Source organism: Nelumbo lutea, chromosome 8, assembly GCF_056320005.1.
Source record: "Nelumbo lutea isolate HS-2025 chromosome 8, American lotus-T2T, whole genome shotgun sequence".
Lineage (NCBI taxonomy): Eukaryota > Viridiplantae > Streptophyta > Magnoliopsida > Proteales > Nelumbonaceae > Nelumbo > Nelumbo lutea.
In genome coordinates, this window is record NC_142691.1 from 55,172,281 (window position 1) to 55,189,463 (window position 17,183).

Consider the following 17,183-nt stretch of genomic DNA (forward strand, 5'->3'; position numbering starts at 1 on the left):
ATTACTAGACAGATGCTCTTCAGCCAAATCCAACAGACATGTAAATGTCCAAAAACATCCCTACTATATAGAAAACAAGAAATAACAAAATTTTGAAAAGTCCAATTTCTGATAACCTAGCTCTGGCATGAGGATGAAGACTTCTGGATCTGGAAAATTAAAATACATCAAAAAACCCTAAATTAATTACAGGTTGAACATTCAACTGATAAAATATTGGACTAAAAACAAGAAGGGTGTCGGACGCAATCAATGTACCAAGACTGAATCACCATGCTACCTTGTGTTTTAATGTCTTGATTTTAATGAGACATATATTCTCTATTAAAACTTGTATTGCTAAATTAAGAACAAAAATGAAAGGCACAAAATGTAAAAAAATAAAATAAAATAAAAGGAAAAAGAAAAAGAAAGAAAGAAAGAAAAGCATACAAAACAAAAAACAGAGGAAGGGATCATTCACACCTTATTTACACGTATTGGCTTCCCGTAGAGTTTAATCATGTTCAAAACCTTGATTGCCTGAATCACCCAAAGAGTAATTTGCTCAAAAAGAAGATGAATAATATGTATATAACAATTGAACATCACAGATACAATTATCATCTAAACATAGTTGTCAAGGCATCCCCTAGATTAAAGTTTCACTATTTTCTATAGGTAACTATAACCCTTATTAAGATATATCAAAAGAACAAGGGGTTAATTGCAAGCGGCACCATATAACGCTGAGCATTCCCCTAGTGATGCTGGCACCCACCTCCTCCCCTTGCATTTGGTTTCCTATCATCCCAATACATTTGTTCCCTATTCACCCCTTATCCCACCATGGCATCAGCCATCATGTTTGCTGATTGTAGGTCCATATGAAGCTTGCATTCGGTTTTGAAGATAGGGTTCTCAACTCTTTCAAGTGACGCCAATGTTGTCTAGGTCCTTGTTTATTGCATTGCGTCCATTTCAACACCACTTTTTCCACGAGTTTTCTTGCCAATATTAGGCCTTGTAGCGCTGACATCAACTCAACTTTGATGGAATTCCCTTACAATAGGGCCTGAAAATATAGCCAATATGTTCCCATGACCTCTAAATACTCCAATATTCAATGCTCCAAGGTTGTCCAAACTAAATCCATCAAAGCTTAATTTGACCTCTCCTTTAGGTGGTTCACTTCATCCTCTACACAAATCTTCAGTAGAAATGCATAGCCTTTTTTAAATGCTCTTCAAAATTCTGTTATTCCTTTCCTCCCATATTGTCCATAAGGTAGCAGAAGTGGGTAAAGGACAGAAGGAACCTAAAAAGAAGAAAGAAGTGCTAACCTCATGGCAATGAGCGGCATCAGAGGAGACTTCATTCAGGTAAGGAGATGGCGTAAAGAACTACAGCTGGAGAAGAAGAGGTTTCTCTTCGAGAAGAGACTAAGGTTAGAGGAAAAACGAATATGAAAATCAGAGAAGATAGGACAGCAATGGTTTTCTTGGATTTGGAGGAGATATGCTGGTTTAAAGGGTTTGTGGATGGATTAACCTACAGTGAAAATACCAGGGTGGAGAAATGAGTTGTCCAGGGAAAGAAAGAACTTTGTAGTAGAGAATAGAAGGAATAGGAATGGCTGGTTCATCACACTAACAGAGTTCTTCGGACAAGGTAAAAAACAGATGATCTGTGTACCAGAAGGTAAAGAGAGACGAGGTTGGAGGAAGTTGGCTTAAGTACTGGGAGAGGATTATCATCGAAGAGGAGAAGCTGAGAGTAGAGTAGAGGGCTGGTATGAAAGAAAAAGAAGACCCTTACACAGTTGAAGAGAGTTACGAAACAAGGTCGGAAGGAGAGGAAATAATTGATGAAAATAAGGAAACAAAAGTGGTGGCCTCTGCCATGGCCCAAAAATATTTAGGGAAGGGAAAACAACTGATTGGACTAGAAAAAAGGTTGTGACTGCAGAAACCAAAGTGAAAAGCTGGAAAGAAGTGTTAGAAGCTATAGTGGAAAAGGAGAGCAATCCTCGATATTGGAAAACTTCCATTGGATCTTTTGGTGGTGGAAACAAGTTTTGGTCGAACAACTATTGAAAGTTGGCCACCTATCTGTAATGAAAAGTTAATCCCAATGGGAACACAGGTGATTAAAATTGTTGGACTGCCATTCAACCTCTGGAAGGAGCAGCTCTTCCATAAAATCGCAGCAATGTGTGGAGGGGTTTTTGAAGCATACCGTCTGAGGGACCTTTGTGCTGCAAAGATGAAAGTGGTTGGGGCAAAGCAGGAGAACATCCCTCGAGCTTTATAAATCTTTTCCGATGACTGTTGAAGAACAATCTGGCTGGTTACAGAGTTGGAGACGAAGCTTTGGTTCCCACAGTGAAAGGAAGAAGACAATGATAATGTGGATGGTTGGGTGACGCGTGGCAGAAGCTAGGTGGATAGACCAAGAGGTCAGACTGGGGCAGAGGTAAAGGAAACTGAAGAGTTCAAAGACTTTGGCAGAACCAGGGGTTCAACTGGACAAGCTGGTTGGGATCGGGGGTAGCCAGGATAACTTAAAGAGTCACGGGATGATAGCTGTGGTCTATCATCGAACCATTCGACTCCCAGATTGCTTGCCAGGACCCCTGCGGAGGGAGCTACTAACAGGGGTGCTTTCCCCTTGGTTTCCAGGGTGCCAGATAGCCTGAAAGCTTCAAGTCAGAACCTCCTCTGGAATCATCGGGGTGGAGAGAAGTCGACAATGCCAGAAAAGCCAAATCCACAGTACCATAGAAAGCTCCATGAGGAGCCTGAAGATGAGGCAGACGAAGAGTCACTAACTAGGAGACTCTGACAACCTGGGCACTGAACTGTTATTTGGAGAGGGAAGGTACAGAAGCTGTAGATCTAAAAAAGTTAAGCATGGAAGACTCGATCGTAGATTGTTGAGGTTCTACTGAATTACAATTTACAACAAAGAGAGGAGGTAGAATCAGATCAAGTTCAGGAGCAAGTGATTGGTAATGGGGTCTTGGGCTTTCAAAACGACCTAAGCATAGGTTCAACTGAGGAACAAATCATTTCAGTGGGCTGGGAGTGCCTCACCCGTTTCAGGGAGTCTCTTTTTTTTTCTCTTACTTCTCCCCGTTCCCCTACCTGTGCTATTTCTCCTGTTCATTGTACTAACTCCCCGATACTTGGTTGTGCAGATCCAGTACTGGAAGCTACACCTGGTGCAGAAATGGGCCTGAGAATGCCAGAAGAATTAGCAAAAGAAAGGTGTGGGAAAGTAGGGGTAAAGGAGATACTGGACCTAGTCTTGAGGAATTTAGAGACTTTATTGGAGGCAAATAGGTCTAACAAGAATAAATTGGAAAAACAGGAAATAACAGAGAGCGTAGAGAGAGAGGGGGAAGTCGAAAAAGATAGTGGTAGAATAAGAGAACCCAATGGGCAGCAAAAGCAGAAGGGAGAGAGACCAAAAATGTCTGGAAGAGAGAATTCAAAACCCAAAGTCTACCTTAGAAAGGAAGTATAGATAAGAGAAGAAAGAGAAAAATGAGTGAAGTGAAGTTACTGTGCGGAGTGTCCTATGAAAAGCTAGAAAGCAGAAGGAACTAGGTGCCGGAAGAAGAAAGGGGCCTAAAATAAGTACAATGAAGATTGTGTGCTGGAATGTGAGAGGGTTAGGGAGTGCCAAAAAGAGGAGAATTATAAGAAATGTGCTAAGGAAAGAGAAGCCAGAGGTTGTAATGATTCAAGAAACAAAACTCTCAAATCTAGATAGAAGGTGGATAAGAAGCATTTGGAGCAGCAAGGGGTTGAGTTGGTCATTTACCCCTTCTTGTGGTGCCTCTGGGGGTATTCTTACAATTTGGAAGAATGAGGTGGAGTGTGTAGAAGAATTAATTGGGCAATACTCAGTGTCAATAAAAGCCAAGAGGGTCAATGATGAAAATGAATGGGTATTAACAAATGTGTATGGCCCTAACTCATAGAGAGAAAGGAACTTGTTTTGGGAAGAGCTTGCACCTGTTAGGGGTTTGTGGGAGGGACCTTGGTGTCTATGGGTGATTTCAACGTCATAAGATACACAAATGAAACAAATAACCCAAACCAGATAATAACAACAAGTATGAGGAAATTTAATGCCGTGGTAGAATCCCTACAGCTAAAAGAACCCCACCTCTTGTAAGCCTCCTTTACCTGGTCCAATTTTCAGAAAAACCCAGTGTGTTGTAAATTTGATAGATTCCTTTTTTCCGTTGAGTGGGAAGATCTTTGGGGAAACTTAATTTTGAAGGCACTCCCTAGGATAACCTTAGATCATTGTCCCTTGGTGTCTAGGGGTGATTTCAACGTCATAAGATACAAAAATGAAACAAATAACCCAAACCAGATAATAACCACAAGTATGAAGAAATTTAATGTCGTGGTAGAATCCCTATAGCTAAAAGAACCCCACCTCTTGCAAGCCTCCTTTACCTGGTCCAATTTTCAGGAAAACCAAGTGTGTTCTAAATTTGATAGATTCCTTTTTTCCGTTGAGTGGGAAGATCTTTGGGGAAACTCAATTTTGAAGGCAGTCCCTAGGATAGCCTTAGATCATTGTCCCTTTTGTCTTTATCAAGAACATCTCCTTGGTGGCCCCACACCTTTCAGGTTTGAAAACATGTGGCTAGAAATTCCAAAATTTGCTGAAAAAAAAGGAACTGGTGGATGGAAGATGGGATCACTAGCAACAATAAAGGAGTGAGATTCATGAAAAAATTGAAGAGGTTGAAAGAAAGGATAAAGGATTGGAATAAAGAGGAGTTTGGGAGAATTGAAGTAAAAAAGGACTTAACTGCTAAAAGGATTGAGGAGTTAGATCAAAAGGAAGCTCAAAGAGTGTGTAGCGAGGAGGAAAGGTCGGAGATGTAAATAGCTCTTAAAAGGTGATGGAAATACTAAATTCTAGTGTTGAGGTGGATGGTCAGGTGTTAATTTTTTCCACTCTAGATGAAAGGAGTTTGGAGGTAGAGGATCTGGATTGGAGTAGAGTTTAGGAAGGTGAAAAAACTCTCCAAGAAAAGCAATTCACTGTGGAAGAGATTCATGAGTCAATTTTCTCAATGGAGAGACTAACACCTGTGACTTGCTACAGAGCCCACAGGAGACCCTTGGACAACAGAGTATTGTCTCCCTCTCCGGATGGCTTGTTCTCTTGTGCCTCCTCCAATATCCTCACCCTTTCAGAGCCCACAGGAGAGAACTTCCCGGTGAAAGAAATTTGGTACAAGCCAATCCCTCCCAAAGTGCAAACTCTATGCTGGGAAGTGTTCCTTGGAAAGACTAACACCTGTGACTTGCTACAGAAAAGAAGGCCAACAAAGTGCCTTTCTCCTCATGTTTGTATCCTCTGTTTGGCTAGTGGTGAGACCCTTGCTCATTTACTGATTTCCTGCTCTTTTGTATCTTGTATTTGGAATTACTTTTCCTCACTTTTTGGATGAAGATGGAATCCTCCACAAGATGTGGTGAGACTTTTTAGACCTAATGTACTACGGCAACAGAAAAAAGGGCAAAATGATTATGGAGGGCAACAAGAGCAGCTGTAGTTTGGACCATATGGGAAGAAAGAAATCAAAGTATTTCCCCTGAGAAGAGCATATTTAAAGAGGAGGTAATTGAAACTATAAAAGTCAGATCTGTACACGGGGTAAAGACTAGGGGTGGCAATTAGGCAGGTTGGGTTGGGTTTGGTTTGTGTTGAGTTTCACCCCAACCCATCTAACCCGCTAACCCATTAATGACCCAGTTATATAAAATTAAATGGGTTGGGTTCAACCCAAACCCGCTTTAACCCAATCCAACCCGCCCAAACCCATTAATCTTATATTTATGGACTTAAAAAACAAACTCTCTCTTAACAAATAAGTTGGTTGTAGCTTGGTGGTTATTGTAGTTATTATTTACATAAGTGGTGAAGGTTCAAATCACATTACATGCATGTTGTTTTTACACAAGTGGCGAAGCCATTTGACTATGTTCGGATTCTGGGTTTGACCGAACCACTTAGGTTCAAACCTGTCAGACCAACTTAAACCACTTAGGTTCAAGGGTGGTTGAACCGTTTAGATCTGGATCAATCCGATCGAATCGGACCGGACCAGACCGGTTCAGTCAATGGTGGATTGACTTGGACTAAACCATATCATGTTTGTGCACAGGATCGAGACCAGACTGGCTGACCCGAACTAGGTCAATGCAGCTAAATCGGGTCGGGTCGTGTGGATATTGGTCGGATGGATGGTCCAGTTCGGGCAAAGCACGTGGAGGCCGAATAATCCCACCCCAAAACCGTTTCAGATTTGGGTCGACCCAGATCAACTTGTACCGGGTCGGGTTAGAGTGTGTGAATATTGATTGGACCGGACAGCCCAAATCGGATAGAGTAAGCGGCACCGAACCATTCCGCCCAAGGTCTATTTCGGATTTGGGTCAACCCAGATCAGTATATGCTGGATTGAGTCAGACCGAGTTGAACTGGTCCAGACTCAAGTCAAATTGATTTGGATTTATGTTGGGTGCAGTGTATTGATTCAAGACAAAACTAAATTTAATCAATTATTAATAGAAAATTAACGCATTAATTATAAATTATTTAATTCAAATGAAGAAAATGAAAAAACAGGCTAAGGAATTAATACTTATGTCTATAATGGTTAACCCAATGGTTATCCACAACCCAACCCAACCCATTTAAATGGGGGGGTTGGGTGGGTTCAGCGGGTGGGTTAAAAATTGCCACCCCTAGTAAAGACATTAGACATCTTCAAAGATGTTTCAACAAATGATATAATAAGAAAATGGAAGGAGGTGGTACAAATGGAAATGCATAAAGAAAGAACCAAGGTGGGTTGGAAACCGCTAGAGCCAAATAAATTGAAGTTGAACTTTGATGGCAGCTCCTTCGGAAACCCAAGGAGGGCTGGAATAGGGGGAGTTTTCAGAAATCATCTTGGAGAGATTGTGGCTTTATTCTCAGGACCAATTGGGTATAGAGACTCGGTTCAGGAAGAGACAATGGCACTCTTACAAGGTTTGAAATTAGCAGTGCATTTAGAAGCTAGAGAATTGGAAGTAGAAGGGGACTCACTGTTAGTCATTTCTTGGGCTAAGCAAGTGAGCTCAGCACATAGAAGTACAGATTTGCATTCAGGGAGATTGAACTATAGACCAAGGACAGCAAATGGACTAGCAGAAACTCTGGCAAAACAGGGAGTTGATAGGCCTTCTCTTTTTTTGGTTAAAACTGTAGCTGAACGTATTAAAATAGAGGATAGATGATCCTTGTATTCTGGCCTCTGGGGACTTTCTATACTCTATTACTCTGGAAAGTACTTGTAATCCATTTTTAAATTAATAAAATTATCTTTCATTGATCAAAAAAAAAAAAGAACAAAAGGAGCCTCTAAAGAGGGCTTCAAGAATCAAGATCATCAGATCCACCCCACCTAAACCCAAAAAGATCTAAGACCCACTCCCAAATACCAGCCACAAACCAAGGTTCAAAATATTGATACATGCCAATACGCCGATAGGGGCGTATGGCTTGTATCGAGGCTCACTTGTCCCTTTTTTTCTAGTTTTTTTTTTTTCAATCTGGTTCAGAGGGGACAGTTTAAGGCCCGTCTAACCCCTAAACCAGGGTCTGACCCAAAATACACACTATAGGGGCATATCACGAAGCCACCAATATGGCCCAATACGTATCAAAATTTTGAACCTTGCCACAAACTAACAGGAGACAAATAGATGGATTCTCCACTTGTAAGCACAAGGAGCAAACAGGGAGGGGGGTAAACACCAAAAGTGTCCTCTTTTTTGCAGCATCACACAAGTGTTTATCTTTTGGTGATACACCCCCCAATTAAAAGCCCTTGTTTTGGGGGGCACGGGTTTACTCCAAATCTCCTTCAATAGAAATGCCTGAGAAAAGGGAGTAGGAGGGGAAAGAGTATCAGAGAAAGAAGCACAAGTGAACAAACCAGAAGGGGTGGCTCTTTTCTTTTTTTTTTTTTTCTTTTCTATTTAGAAGAGATAAACAAAGGAAAGAATAAAAGCATAAAAAGGTTTCTTTTTTTTTATTGTCTATCTTACATTAAATAAAGAGAGAAGCTAAACTCATGTTCTTTTTTTCCTTCATTTTAAATATTTATCACATAAAACTATAGCCTTCTTTAGTTACTAATTTGATAAAAAATTGCTCTATTAAATACTAGTTATTTTTTAAAGGTAAGGTAGTCTTATTAGAAAAGAAAACAGATATGAAGAAAGGCAGGCTCAAACAACTGAGCCCACCCCAAACAAAGCAAACTACAACCAGTTAGACAAGTAACACAACAGTATACATAATGCATAAAATCAAAGATTATTCTTGAAAATGTTGAAATTAATATATTTGAAATAATATTGTCTTACACATAATGATTTGTCATGTTTTCAGAGCAAATTTAATGTTCTTTGAATTGCTAATTTTTTCAATTAATATGCACACTGAATGGTAAACTAAACTAGGCCACTAAACAAATTTTAGTTTTTTTATTTTATAAAATTCTTATTAACTACGAATTGCTTAGGTGGTTAGGTGCCCCACTTTTGCCCAGATTTGCCTAGATGCCTTGACAACTATGTTTCCAAATACACAATGTAATGCAGAACAAAGATAACAAAGCATGCAATTGAAAGAAATACTCACATAATCTGCATCCTCCTCACCACGGAACTCCACAAACCCATACCCCTGATGGAGATTTGTCACTCTATCTTTTGGGACATAGACATTAACTGAAACACAATACATAAGGAAATATTTCAACCTTGTAATAGACAGAAAACAAATACTCAAAAGTACCTTCAATAGTTGAACATGGAGACTAGATAGAAAAAGAAAATCTTTGTTCATTTTCTTACAGTTAGCCTATAGTATTTGAGAAAATAATTTTTCTTTTTGATCAGTAACAGATGAATATGCCTTTATTGAATGTGATATAAAGACCAGAAAAATAGAAGATGAATCAGCTTCTAGGCCAAGAGAAACCAGAAACTCCCAAAAAGCAAGTGTCCAATGCAAACAAGATTACAAAATCCTTTGGGCAAGCGTACATTTTAACTCATCCATATTAACCCCTTCTGTAGCCAAGAACTCAGATAGAGAATTTTCTGATCATCTTGACCCAACTGAATGAGGAGTTGAACCTGAATGTCAAGATCGGGCCTCTAATAGCATGGAGATGAATCCAAGGAATAAACAACCCTTTCCTCATCCATTCATTCATCGAGAATCTCTTTCAACTTCCAAATCTGGAAATTCCTTAGTAATGGCTAATATCAAGCCCTGAAGCAAGGAATACATGTCAACCTGTATTAATGTTGCCACCCAATTGAGCCTGAGCAAACAATCAAAGTTTCACATCTCTGGGTTCTAAATGCTCTACTCATCGCAAAACAATCAAGGTTCCCCAAACTACAGCCATCAAAGTTGGGCCTAATGTGGTTCACTTCTGGATCTGAACAAGAAGAGGAAACCAAAGTCCATAGGTTTTCCTTTTTTTTTTTTTTTTGATCAGCAAAGAACCATAGGTTTTCTAAACAACAAAGCCAAATTTCATTGGTGCTAAAGCACTTGAAATTTTCAAAGGCACCATGTCAATGTGCTGCCCTTACTGCAACAGTCTCCATTGTCAAAGACTCAAAGCTTTTGTATGAGGCTCATCTTTGACGATCTTTGTATTTTGTTTCTTCCCAAATCAACCAAAGAGTAACTACTCTCAGTTTAAGACCATAGGCAAGCCTAATGCCATACACCATCACAATATGTGCACAAAGCAGCCAACACAGACACTATAACTCTTCACATCAATCATTATAAGCCATGAAGGTTTATGAAGCAAACTTTATGAATGCCAGTCCATGCAAAGCAATTAACCGGTGTGTGCATAGAAACTATTTTCGCACAAAGCAATTCCTTATTAGCAATCCCGTGCGTAAGTCTGCACACAGGTGACATATAGCAAAGGCAACTTGTGTGCTTAAGAAATACATCAAGTGTGGTACTAAACCCCACGGCCCACATGTGTTGCTGGCTGTACTAACTTGGAGTAACTAATCAACAGACTCTTGACAGAGAATATTCTTGTATCAAGTGGTCCCCCACCTCCCATGAGATCCAAAAGGCAAGCACAATAAACTGCCTAAAAAAGTCCAGAACTTTCTCCGACCCAAGGTTTCCTAAAATGTTAAGAAGTTTCCAGATGTTACAACAAGACAAGCTCTGGCCTATAAATATCCTGCCTCATTAATAATCTGGAGAGAAACACACAACTGCTGTGACCCTGCGCCTGTTTCCCTAAGCTTTGATCTCCCTGTGTCCATATTCTCCATAGATTCTTCCAAGAAATACCTAATTTCAACACCTTAATGTTCCGAGTGTCAATACTATCTTTTTATATATTAGATGAAAAAAAATTCAATGCTACTTTCCACTGGGCATTGCAGGAAACCCTAACTACACTCTTCCCACCATTGCAGAACAAATTCTCCCATTATCACCTTCAGATTCCAGAACCCTACAGACCACACCCTAATCATTGACTTACACTCAGAGACCTCCACATGATATGTTGGGATTGGGCTTTCTCCCTATTTGGATGTAGCTGGAATCCTCCATCAGACTTGCAGGGCCTTTTTTCCCCTTCTTTTTTCAGGTGGCGGACAAAAAGGGGAAGGACTATGTGGAGAGGACTAAGGGCTGCAGCATGTTGGACATTTTGGGAAGAAAGAAACTCCAGGATATTCTCAGAAGCTGAGAGAGGAGCAGCAGATCTGAGGGCTTTCATACATATTAGGGTGGTACAGTGGCTGAAATCTTTGGAGCTATTCATAGATTACACTGTGGATGACATGTTGAGGAAGTGGGGTGAAATTGCAAATCGCACACAGACCAAGTCAGTAATGTGTGTGGCTTGGACCCCTCCACCTGGTGGATTCTTGAAATTAAACTTTGATGGGTGTAGTAGGGGAAATCCGGGACAATCGGATTTTGGGGGTGTTTTTAGGGATGAAAATGGGATCATTTCTGCCATTTTCTCAGGCCCAATTGGAGTGGGTGACTCCCTTAGAGCTGAGATCTTTGCAGTTATGGAAGGAGTCTGGAAAGCTAAGGAGTTGAACATCGGGAAACTCATAATTGAAGGGGATTCAGAGGTGGTGATAGGGTGGCTGAGTAAAGATCACAATGGCTTATGGAAGTACAACAATGAGAGGAGGAAATTCAAATGGCTGGTGCAGGAGATGGAAGTCAAGACATGTTGGGTTAAAAGATCGGCTAATTCCCTAGCTGACGGTTTAGCTAAACAAGGGGCAGAAAGGGATTCACTGTTTTGGGCTAAGCTGTAACTTTAGTGTTTTTTTCTTTTTTTCCTTTTCTTGAGGTTCTTTGTTGCTCTTGGAAGATAAGTGTGTTTGTCTTCCTCTTGTAAATCTTCTATTGATTATTTAATGAAAGTGTTATTGATCAAAAAAAAAAAAAAAAAAGATATGTGGTACAGCTCTTACATGAACTTTGCCTTTGAAGATCAAATTGCATTTCTTTCCAAAACAACCAAATAGTAACCATTCTCAAAGACCTCAACATGATCTTCCCTCATTTCCCAAGAAGACAAAGAATGAGAGCATGAAAAGTTTGTTAACGTCAGCGAGACACATCCACTTAACTCCAAAAAGAAAGAAGAAAAGTTTCCAAATAAAAAGGCAGGAAATTAGAAAATTTAGTGGTTTCACAAGCATTCTTACAAAAAAATACATCCATGGGAAGAAAGGGTAATAGTTGGTTTCCTGTTTTGAAGGGCCTATCAAGTATTAGTTTTTTTGTTTTTTCTTTTCCATTGATGCCTAACAATTAGTAATTAAAGAATGAAATACCATTCAACAGAGGCCCTTAATTTGAATGGAGTTCTCAATGACCCAATAGTTGAGATGGTCCCTTAATGTCCCTCTGAATATGGAGGCACGGATCAAACTCACATAATTGCAGGCTCTCTATGGTATGGTCAGTGGACCTCACATGCACCCTTCTCCATCTTGTACCCCTCTAATCCCCCCATAAAGTATATTATGTAATACCAAAAAATAGGGGTGCAACTTGGGCAGGCCCAACCCAGCCCACAATTTTACTCAAGATGGGCTTGGATTTAGAGCTGTAATGTGGCCAGGCCAGTGGTGGGCCAGCACAGCCCAACATGACAGGGGCCATGCCTAGCATGGCCCAACATGACAGGGCCGTGCCTAGCACGGCACAGCCACTGCAGTACAGTGTTGTATCATGTCGGACCTAGGATGCAGAGCGAATCAGATGTCCAAAGCACAGCTCAGTCAAAAACTACAGCCCGAAATGGCCCATAGGCAAGGCATGGCATGTGTGTGGCTCGCAAACGAATATAGCCATTGGAGGGGTCCATAGGCTATATTTGCTTTTTTGGGGGGGCTATTTTGACTAAAATACTCCCCAACAGCTATAAATCGCCACTAAGGGGGTATTTTTGTATTTTGGATCATGGGGAGGCCAAAAATTACTTAAATGCCCCCTAACAGTTATATAACAGCTAGTTTAGGGAGTATTTAAGCCAAATAACAATATAACCCCTAAAAATGACCAAAATATCCCTCCAGACAATCATAAACAGCTAGTTTGGGAAGGTATTTTGGTCAAATTAATCCCCCCAATTTCTATAAATACCCCTACCCTTCCTTATTCTCACCACAACAGCTCTCATATAGTCATACAGTCATACTCTCCTACATTACTTACTCTCATACTCTATTACTCTCTACTCTCTACAATGGCCGGCTCTTCCCAAAATCCTTTTCCTTTTGTTGATAAAGCCTAATCCAATAATATCAGGTCCTGCTCTAGTAACAGCTCTCATATAGATAGTCATACAGTCATACTCTCCTACATTACATACTCTCATACTCTATTACTCTCTACTCTCTACAATGGCCGGCTCTTCCCAAAATCCTTTTCCTTTTGTTGATGAAGCCTAATCCAATAATATCAGGTCCTGCTCTAGTAACAGTAATAAAAGGAGCGAAGTCTGGACTATGTTTGAGATTGTGGAAATCCCTAGAAAGGGAAAATGAGCAATTTGCAAAAAAATGCAAACATGATTTCAGGCTGCCACAACAGTGGTGGTACTAGCCATTTGTATATACACATGGTATCTCACCAGGGAAAAGGACAGTTCAGCAGCTTGAAAGCCCTAAATGAATGAATGATCAACTCCATGTCTCCATTGTATTATTTTTTTTAATGTTTTTTGTACACATTAAATTTGAAATGATCAACTCTATCATTCATGTTAGTTTTCTGCTTTCTAATTTTTCTTAGTTTAGGAAAAGTGGAAAACTGCACTGGAATCCTAGAAACCTAAAACTTGGATGGAACTAGAAGCTTGGAAAAGAAATAAAGTAGGCATGGCATGGGCCCAGCATGCCATGGCCAAGTTCCTCAGGCCTGGCCCAACACAGCTAGGAACCAAGGCACGGGCCATGTCAGGCCTGACCTAGGAGGGGGACGTGCTACCCAAGCACAGCACACTAAGGCCCAAGGCGCAATACGGATGGCATCCGGGCTGCCTACAATCCGTGTCATGCCAGCATGGCATGACCTACATTACAGTTGGATTTTCAATCCACAAGCTGGGCCCAAGCCCAAAAACTTGGGTTTTTTAATCTTTTGAGTTGGGCTCAGACCTAGCCCTTGGGTAGCTTGAATTTTAGGGTTGGATTGTCGGGCTTTACCTCGAGCTCGAGCTCGAGCTTTAGGCCCAAATGTTAGGGCTGGGCCTAGTGATGCAGCAAAAATATAAAACCAGTAGAAAACAGCAAAAGTGTTAAAATCTTGAGGTAAGACAGTGTAGTTGAAGCTTGAACGAAGAACACCCCACTTCTAGGGATGAAATCATCTATTCAGTGGATAGTATAAGTCTTTAGGGTTTCAAAACAATAAAAAGATCCTTCTACAAACATTATTTGAGGCTTATATAACTGCCTCCAAGAAAAGTGACGCCCTAACACACAGTTTGACAAAAATACCCCCAGTTAAGTGACTCACATAACAGTCACATGACTTAACTTAAAAATAAGGGTAAAATACAAAAAACATCCCCTGAACTTTCTGACAATCATAAAAACCTCCCCTATAGCTTCACTTCAGCAAAAACCTCCCCACTATTTTTAAAAATTTTGACAAAAACCTCCCTTCCGTCAATAATCATGACGGAAAACGTTAAACCAATGATCAAATCTTTCCAAATACCTATTTTACCCTTTTGCAAATTAATTTGCATAAGTTTTTATTAAAATAGGCCTGTCAACATATTGCCATATTTCCATTTCCCATCGACATGTGCCTATCGACATATTATCTAACATTAGGAGTCCCGACCTCTGCCTTGGAAATCCGGCGCTGAGGTCTCTCTTGATCTCTGTCACCATTTGCGACGCATTATCGGTGCTCAAGAGCTCAGGCGAGAACTATCTCAGCTTCAAACATACCCGCAGCAGCAAAAGTTGTAACTACATATTATACATTCCAAACACGAGAGAGAGAGAGAGAGGGAGGGAGAGAGATCACAGAGATATCATCCTTGAAGCAGATACAACAGTGGGGTTTTCACACTTTCACTTGAGGGTGGATGAAGTACAAGCTAACCTTCTTCGGTTTCTATGATTTCAAAAAGTATGATGTGAGATAGTTACATTCTCTGGTTTTTAGGAGCTGGAGCTTGCTCCTTATATTATTTCAGGATCTTATGTATCAGCCTTTAACTGCAAATCTATTTATTAGGGTTTCATGCAGAAGTAAAGGAGAAGAAAACCCATGTGGGTAGCATAACTTTAGATTCCTTCACCATCATAATTTGCTGGTGGGTAGTGTGATTGTTGGAAGCAGTTCGACGACTAGCTTTGGTTGACAGACAACAAATAAAGTTTTGGACTTTTATCTTCTAGGTTGGGTTTTCTTCATCATCAAAATCTCCCATTTTCATGTCCAACAACCAGAAAAAGTAAAAAAGAAAAAAGAAAAAAGAAAAAAAAACAAGAAAAAAGGATCAAAGAGGACTCTCCATCTTCTCAGTTAGGTATCTCCCGGTCAGTCTCAGTCCACGACAAAGGCGGAGAGACACTTGGTGCAATATATTCAATCAACAACATAATGAAGGGAAAGCTAAAGAGGGTCTGTTATTTATCACCTTTTTCCTTCTCAGTTTGCATTTTTCTCTACCAAATAATAAGGGTTTCTCCCAAGAAGCAGCCCTGGCAAATCGGTGGTGGGTCAGAAATGTGGGGTTGGGAGGGGTCGACTTCAACTCAGAAACACAAACGATGACCATGGTGGATTGGGGCGATTTGGTCCTAGGAGAGAGCAAGAGCTTATGGACCCCCGCTACTACCACTAGCAGTGTAGCAACAGTACTGCCAATCCTAACGCTTCCAACCAAAACGCTAAAGACAATGACAGCAGGGACAACGAACGAGATGCCAAAGACCAGAACGTAATTCGGTTCCTCCTCAACTCCATTCGGTCTCTTCTCACCCATCGCAGTGTTGTCCGTCGAAATCATCAGCACTGAAGTCCTAGCCGTCAAATACCACGGCCCAGCCTACTCTGCTGTGGACTTGATCTCCAGTTCCCTGTCTCAGCAGACATCCATGGCCATGGTGGACAACGACAGGAAAGGGAAAGATGACAACATGTCGATAGGCGTATTTTAATAAAAACAGATGCAGATTGATCTGTAAAAGGGTAAAATAGGTATTTAGAAAGATTTGATCATCAGTTTAACGTTTTCCATCATGATTATTGACGGTAGGGAGGTTTTTGTCATTTTTTTTAAAATAGGGAGGAGGTTTTTGCTAAAGTGAAACTAGGTCATTAACAAGCAACTATAAAGTCCATATAAGTTACATTACTCAAGAAAATAAGAAAGCATAACTAACATGACTCCCTAGGAACCCACTGCTAGCAGGGCTACATGTGGGACCCACATGCTCCTACATCAACCTCCCTGGGTTGGAAACTCGACTCTGGTGAGAAAACCTTCATGCACTCAACATATGTAGCTAGATCCAACTTCTGCAACTCTTCTTCTATGATCCAAGTATCCCAATAGCTAATTTCCCCAACCATTTCACTAAGAATTGTTGATAGGTATTTCCCCTTCTAGACCGAACCTCTTCACATCTAAAACATCTTGCATCACTTCCAATAGCTTCTTTGGGAGCGGCTGAAACATGGTTTCTGGTGGCTGCACTTTTCCATCAAATCCCTCAAACGGATACAAGTCAGCAGCATTAAAGATAGCATTGATTTGAAACGCTTCCAACAACTCAATAATGTATGCATTGGAACTGATTTTCTTCAAAACCTTACAAATCCCAAACTTTCTTCAATTCAACTTATAGTATGTTCCCATAGGGAACCTTTCCTTACTCAAATGGAGAAATACTTCATCACCATCACAAAATTCCTTGTGCCTCTATGTTGATTTGCTTCATTAACTTTTATTGCTGCCCGGACCTCCTCATGGATGTGCTTGATATGATCAAAATCCTCACCTTCTGCACTCACCCTTGTAGAGTTGTAAATTGGGTCGTGTCACCCACGGCTTAGCACGATTTCGCACCAGCACAGCATGATTTTGCACCAGCACGGCACGATCGTGTGGGTTGTGTTGGGCCAAGGGTTTCAAGTGCACGGGATGGCACAACACCATGCCGCCCGAAACCCACATGCCGGCACGGCCCGCCCAAGAAACTCGTCATTGGGGACCCTCCCCTCCGCAGCTAGTTTCAGCTTGTTGGGGGGTTTACAAAAATACCCCCCAACAACTATAAACAGCTATATAAGGGGGGGGGTTTATGTATTTTGGCTTTGGGGGGAGAAAAAATGGCAAACAGTGCCCCCAAAGTTATAACAGCTACTTTGGGGGGCATTTTGGGAAAAGTGATAAATGACTTTAAAATGACCAAAATACCCCTCCCAACAACTAAAAAACAGAGTTTTTTGGGTATTTTGAGAAATTAAATTATTTTTTAATTCCTAAAACTAGCCCAATTCCCCACCATTCTCACCACACCAATTCAGCAATTCTCTTATCATACTCT

The 17,183-nt window shown here is 40.7% G+C and overlaps 1 protein-coding gene across 1 annotated transcript in view; it reads right to left on the reverse strand.

Moving 5' to 3' along the window:
• Nucleotides 1-17,183, reverse strand: part of EMB2444 (RNA-binding (RRM/RBD/RNP motifs) family protein) — a 63,201-nt gene that overhangs the window by 13,098 nt on the left and 32,920 nt on the right. The window contains exons 6-7 of the mRNA XM_088957809.1: nt 8,713-8,801; nt 466-522 (exon numbers count right to left, since the gene is read on the reverse strand). Of these exons, the coding sequence (XP_088813935.1) occupies nt 466-522; nt 8,713-8,801 (146 nt within the window). The remainder of the gene's footprint in view (nt 1-465; nt 523-8,712; nt 8,802-17,183) is intronic.